We start from the raw sequence: 6,678 nt of genomic DNA, 5'->3' as shown, positions 1-6,678 counted from the left end.
TCGCTCCTGAAAGTTAGAGAGCACGGACATGAGCCTTTAAGTCAGCTAGCTCACAAGAGCCCTTGTGTCTGAACAAGCCTCCTTAGCGAGCTGACATTTTGGCCCGGCCAGGCCCAAGGCCCCTCCCTCCCACTCCTCCTCCTCCTCATCCCTCTTGGTCTTTTTTTCTCTTTCATTCGAACAAAGGCAGCAAAACCTTGTTAGTGCACAGCTCAACGTGACGACTGGCCGAGTGAAAGCCACAGGCTTGAAAAATCCACTAACAAGCAGGCTCCGCCGGTAATTGATGGAATCCTGGGCAGAGACAGCAGCTGACACTCTGCTGAGATACGGGCCACGTGCGGCCCAGTTCAGGTCCATCACAGGGTGCTGTCACTGATGACTCCCCACAGGGTTAGAATGGAAGATTAACCCTTAAAGGTGTAGGTTTTTGAACATTCTAAGTTCCGCAACAATTGAAGGTTCTAAAATTCTATGTTGAATTCAATGAACCCAGATATTCTTTAGAATGTTAATTTCCCAACATTCCCGTCACACTGTACTCCTTTAATGGAAGATTAAGCAGGTTAACATACAATGTCTGTTTCATTACAGTTTGTCCCACAGTTTCATTACAGTTTAGCCCTGGGTGTAGTTGCACTCTGTGAGACGAGGATTTCCTGAGTGAAGGTCAAATTGTGGTACGACACACATAGACTGACTTTTTTTTTTAGGCTACGTCAAAGAGATTAACTGTCTTATTTACATTAAACTACACAAAAGGCTACTTTCAGAAATAGTATGTCAACTGTTCGCAACATCTCAACATTGCTTAGGCCTACATTTTAATATTCTATTCTTGTTATCAAAAACCACTGTGCCTCCCCCGTGATGTGGGTAAAATAGCAGTGGTTTCACACGTCCTCAACGTCTCCTCTACACCGTCTCCATACTGTGCCTTGCGAGACGGAACATCATCAAGGCAGACTGCTCTCCATGTGTGACCACAGGTCACCCCAGTTTTCTGTCACCAGCAAGGAGGGGGGCTGTCAGAAAAGCTTTAATGTCTGCATTTGAACTTTTGAGTGAAAGCCCCACTATTTGGCCTGCTCTAATTAAAGGTGTTTATGGGTCAGGTCTGTCTGCAGTCTCTGGACCGGCTGCTGGGGTCTGGCGAGGCTATGCATGCACATACAAGATGTGTTGTTTACACTGTTTTTGTTGTTTATCTTTTCTTTTGTTGTTATTCTTATTTTAAACAAAACTGCTACTTTAAGTACAGTTTGCGGCCTGGCATAACTGAGTGTTGGTCCATTAATGAATTTTATTGACATATGCTTTGAGCCTATGCATCTCAGACCATATTAGTGGTTGATTAGCCCTGTTGTAGAATTATGGAGATTGTTTTCAATAGGATTATTGACCATTTCGCAGTTGAGTTGACAACTATGGTGGTTTATAATCCATCCTAAAGTCAAATAACATGATGATCATGGTGGAAATGTCACACACAACATAGGCCTACAACCAATATTGGTAAACCCTCCTTCCCCTTGTTTTTTGTGTACAGTCACATTTTCACATTAAAAAAAGTTTTATTTCCCACGTTTGTGCTTAATGTGAACGTTCTATTCCGAATGTCTTGGTCTAATGTCTCTGAACCGTGGGAGCTCGTGTTATCAGAGATGTAGCGCTATGCTCGTGCGAAAATAAGCAATACTTAGCATTTGCTAACAGCATACTGTTGCGAAAAGAACACAGCAAATGCGGCTAATTACAAAAGCCAGTTCTCCGTTAAATGTGGCGGTTCCAGGCTACAACATCTACAGTAATCCATGGCAAATGCACTGACAATTAAAACTTGCAACAAGTGATGCACTGGCATGCATTTGTAAGGGAGTCACTGTTGCACATGAACAGTTGAGTCAAAATTGTTGAGAGTCACGTAGGAGGCGCAAACCAACTAGCTACTCAACTTTTGTTACGAGGAGGTGTGGCTATGTTACAGTGCAGCTTTAAAACCACACGTGGGTCGACGGAAAAGTTTTGAAGTCCAACACAGAGAAGTTTGCAAGGATCGTCAAGGAAGAGAGAAGTTTATCTGTCGAAAAGCTTTATACAACCTACGCCTTTGCAAGAAGGTGAAATGCCGTCGTACGCTCTAAATCAGTTTATTGATTTGGATGAAGTTCTGTGCAAGGTAAATCTGGGGTTTCTTTGCAGTACTGCTACAACTAGTTGTCCACACAACATTGGCTAACTAGCTGGGAGTTATACAGCATAGCCATTTGTATTTAAGTTAGTTGAAAGTTTTCCTGAGAATAATTCCGATGCCGGAATTGTGTTAAGTTACAAGGCTGGTGGGAAAATAGCGAAGTTGCCCGAAAGTTCTCGGTAACGTTATGCAGCGCTAGCTAGGTTATGGCCAAATAGCTAGCAAACAAGTGGTATTTGCTCTAAAAGCTTGACATTTAAAACGTATGATATGGCCTAATCGTTAAATATACAGACTGGTGTGTGTAAACATGTCAAGATGTAAATCTTATCAATCCATTAAAATCGTGGTAAATGCAAATGCATCACAAACAGTTTGACCAACTGAAATGGCAAAATGATAACCTTTCTTTTGCTAACGTTAGCCAGTATGCAGATTGCGCCTTTTGTTTTGCATAGAATCTAGTGTTGCAACATGTTTGATAGCGGTTAGGTAAAGTCTGCAATTTGCTGACTGTACACAAGGTTGCATTATTTGTATATACCGTGTGTTTTTGTAAATGTTGCATCGATTTCTCTATTAAAGTGAGTGGTGACACGTTTCCATGTACCCCATTTTGAACGTAAACAAGTGGGATTTGCCAAGTCAGAAATTCTAACGTAGCTGGCTAGTTAGCGTTAGCGCACTGACACTCGGCGCAGCATTTACAACCTGTTGTCCCAAGTTTTATGTCTTTGTTTACGCGATGTTACCTACTTTTACGTAAGTCATTGCAAACTTACTACCTCTAAACGGGCCTATGTAGTATTATTACAAGCAGGTTGAAATTTTTGACAGCTTTGTTCGATTTTCCACGTTAGTTTTACATAGGGCGAGGGAACATTAGTAACGTTACTGTAAACGTTACTCCGCTTAAGTTGTCCTAGCTGATTAGCCAGTGTTACGCCAAATGACAGACGTTGACCTGGTTGGTCCTTGGAACGTGCAGGTCTGTCTTTTGCAGCGTTTCGGAACACATGGCATCGTTAACGTTTCTATTTGTTAGCATGTCGTTTATGTCAAGCGAAAAGCCACTATGATGATTCGTCGGCGTTTAGAATGGCACGTTTGACTCGGTTCTTGGCAACCAGAGAACAGCCTTGTGGTCCGTTATCTTGTGCACGTTTCAGTTAACATTAGTTCAAAGGACCAGGTGTAAGTTAACGTGAGTTAAAAGTACAAAAGTCACTTTACACGCAGATAAAGTAAGATACCTGATATTAACACGACTATGCAACTTCAACGCTGTGGATTTGTTAATCAAATTATGTAAAAAAAAAAAACTTTACTACTTAGTTGGGCTGTGGAGTTTGCAGTTAGCTGGTGCCTATCTGACATATTAAATTGTCCTTGGAAGTTGTACCATTAGTTGAAAAATGTTGTGTGATTATGTAGGCAGTACATTAATAGCACTGTTTATTTTTTTCCTCTTGCAGCAGCTTCTCAGTCTTGACCTCCGGGAACCTCCAAAGATGTCTGCCTTGCCAGTTTCACCAGTCGGACACAAAAAAATCAGACCCTCCTGTTCCTTCTCCTCCTCCTCCTCCTCGTGCTTGAGCGACTCCAAAGTCAACGCTGCGGGGACCACTGGCCATTGGGGGCAGCCCGCCGACATCCCTCTTCCCTCAAACTGGAACAAGATGTCATTCTGGGCCGAGCGTTCTGTCAGCATGGTGGAGGGCAGCACCAGCAGCCTGGGATGGGCCTCCACAGAGCCCGGCAGCTGCAAGCCGGCCTCAGCCAGCTCCTGCACTTCCCTGCCGTCCGTGTCGATGGCGGCATCCACAGCCGCGTCCACCACTTCGTCGCGCTACAAGACAGAGCTGTGCCGCACGTATGCCGAACGCGGCATGTGCAAGTACGGCAGCAAGTGCCAGTTCGCTCACGGCCTCGAGGAGCTGCGCGACCTCAACCGGCACCCCAAGTACAAGACGGAGCCGTGCCGCACGTTCCACTCAGTGGGCTTCTGTCCGTACGGCATCCGCTGCCACTTTGTACACAACAACGAGGACGACGACCACGCGCACGCACACACTCGCCCGAAGCAGTTTTCCTCTTCCTCCTCAACAGGCCGTGTCCCATCCCAGCGTCCCCCTCTCCTCAAACAGAGCTTCAGCTTCGCTGGCTTCCCCTCCAACCATCCACCGCCCGCCATGGACCCCACCCTGCCCCACGCCTACCTGCGCGCCCCATCCCTCTCGCCGCCGGCTTCGTCCGACCTCTCCGAACTGCTCTCGCTCGCCTTCCACGACGTGGACGTGGCCTCTGCCTCCCTGGTAGCCGCAGCGGCGGCAGCCACCGCCGCGGCCTTGGAGGCCAGCGTCTGCGATCCCCAGCCTCAGTTCCTGCCCTCGCCTGACTCTGGCTGCTCCTCCTGCAGCCTGGCCTCCTCCTCGGCGCTCCCCCCCCCCCACACACAGCCTGCTGGAGCCGGCCGAGAGGTGCCTGCAGCAGAGCCCAACCGGAGGCCCCGGGGCCATGCTGACCGCCGCCTCCTCCTCCTCCACTGCCATGGGGGTGCGGAGCCTCTCCCACACGTCACTCTCCGACCATGAGGGCGGGTGTGGTAGCTCTGCCAGCAGCCTGAGCGGCTCGGATTCCTGCGCCTCGGGGTTCGAGGGCGTCGGCAAACGGCTGCCCATCTTCAGCCAGCTGTCCGTGCCGGACGACGGCTTCTTCAGTGAGGGCAGCAGCACAGGCTTCTTCCTGTAGATTGGCGGACTCCAGCCTTCCCACCCCCCAACCCCCCGTTTTTTTCTATTTGACATGAAAGATCTAGCATATACTGTGGTATATCTACTGTATTGTACAGGCAGGTGCCTTGACATTTTTTTTTTTTTTTTTTCCCCTTTTTTTTTTCTTTTTTCTTTTGTCTAAAGAAGGAAATACAATCGACAGGTTGGAAAGCGAATCAGAGTGGTGTAAAGCATATTGTACTTTTGTTTTGCTGAAAGAATACGAGATGACCATCTCTAAATAGTGTGGCCTTAAAAACAGGCTGTTAAAAATGACATGCAGTATTGCTGGAAAAAAAAACAAACAAACATTTGAGTAAACAAATGTTATTGTTCCCAGAACTAGAAATTTCATTGTGAAAAGCCAAAGACCAGGGTTTAAGAGTTATCAAGTTTGTTGAATGAATTCAGTGTTTGTGTCGTTTTATACTTTTTGGATAAAGGCGCTTTTTCCAATGCACACAGTGTTCAGACGTGCCTAAGAGCAGACCTCTTCCAAACTGGCTGCAGTTTTAAAATGCTAAAGTGCCTGTAAGTTGTTTTAACAGGTTTTTGTTAAGCTGCAATATCATTGTGTGTTGAAGGGACCTTTCTCCTTTTTTTTCCTTTCCCTTGTCTAACTTTTTGTACTGATCAATGCTTCATGGTTCTCTAACTAGATTTTGAGACGATGGCTTGACTTTGTTTTTTTCCCACAACTTTAACTACTACATAGAAACTGGGTGGCTTAATGTAAAAAAAGAAAGCATTTGGGTTACTGATTTGAAGGACGGGAGGGTTATTGTGGGACACTCAAGCCCCAGGTGTAGTGAATTGTATTGTGTATATTTTAGTGTCTAGGAAAAAAGTAGTGTAATTTTCTTTTTGTTTCTGACCTTTTTTATAGCTGTTCACAATGATGGGTCCCGTATTTCTTTTGATTGTATGAAATGCCTTTTGGTGGCTGTCATGTTACACACCGTAGTGTTTAAGGAGAATCTTTAGTAAATTAATTTTTATTTATTTTATTGTATTTATAGAGAACATGCATTGTGTTTCCTTAATGTTTAAGTTTAATATATTGGTTTCCTTTTTGTACTGAAAAATAAACCTTTTTTAAGCGCATATTTGTGATTTTGTTCTTGGGATTTGCATGGTCAGTCCAAACTATTGTGGTATCTACCACAGTTCAAAAACTTCAGCAGTGGTGAACATTTATCCTGTCAAATATTCCATAGATCAGTGCTGCTCGAGTCCTTGGAGTCTGTGGGATTACTATAATTTTTCTGAACTCAAATTCAGTTCGGGTTTACACTATGCACGCCTCAAAACGGTTGAAATGTTCCCATTGTGCCTAAGTTGTACGTACAGAGGGATTTCTTAACTTTACGCTGTATATGCATTTCTGTTAACACTGGAACATAGTGGATCAGTACCAACAGTGTCACTTCTGACGACATCAAAATGGAGAGCTCTATACTACTACCACAGGGTGAGGGCCTGTGCACTGGTATTTGGATGCAGAATCACATACATCTCCCATGCTGCACGGCTTCTTAAAGCCAGTGATCCACCCCTTCCCAATTGTTTCCAGCTTTTCTCTTTCCTATGAGAACTCTGTTTATCTGCATAGAGCATAGGCTATCTTTAGGCCAAGAAGCTTTGATTCTGCCTTTTGTTATTCAGTGTGGAGATATGGGGGTGGTTAGGAGAAGGGGGGGGGGGGGTGTT

At 45.2% G+C, this 6,678-nt stretch overlaps 1 protein-coding gene across 1 annotated transcript; it reads left to right on the top strand.

Annotated features, from left to right (window-relative positions):
* Positions 1–1,965: 1,965 nt before the first annotated feature.
* zgc:114130 (uncharacterized protein LOC570332 homolog) lies at positions 1,966–6,072 on the top strand. Its single transcript, XM_042064417.1, is given in 3 exon segments — positions 1,966–2,179; positions 3,670–4,745; positions 4,747–6,072. Coding segments are annotated over 3 exon segments (1,329 nt in total). The 5' UTR covers positions 1,966–2,125; the 3' UTR covers positions 4,946–6,072.
* Positions 6,073–6,678: the final 606 nt, after the last annotated feature.

The sequence above is a fragment of the Alosa sapidissima genome, chromosome 15 (genome assembly GCF_018492685.1).
Source record: "Alosa sapidissima isolate fAloSap1 chromosome 15, fAloSap1.pri, whole genome shotgun sequence".
Taxonomy (NCBI): domain Eukaryota; kingdom Metazoa; phylum Chordata; class Actinopteri; order Clupeiformes; family Clupeidae; genus Alosa; species Alosa sapidissima.
The sequence above is the reverse complement of the archived record's forward strand: the minus strand, read 5'-3'. Positions and strand labels throughout refer to the sequence as shown.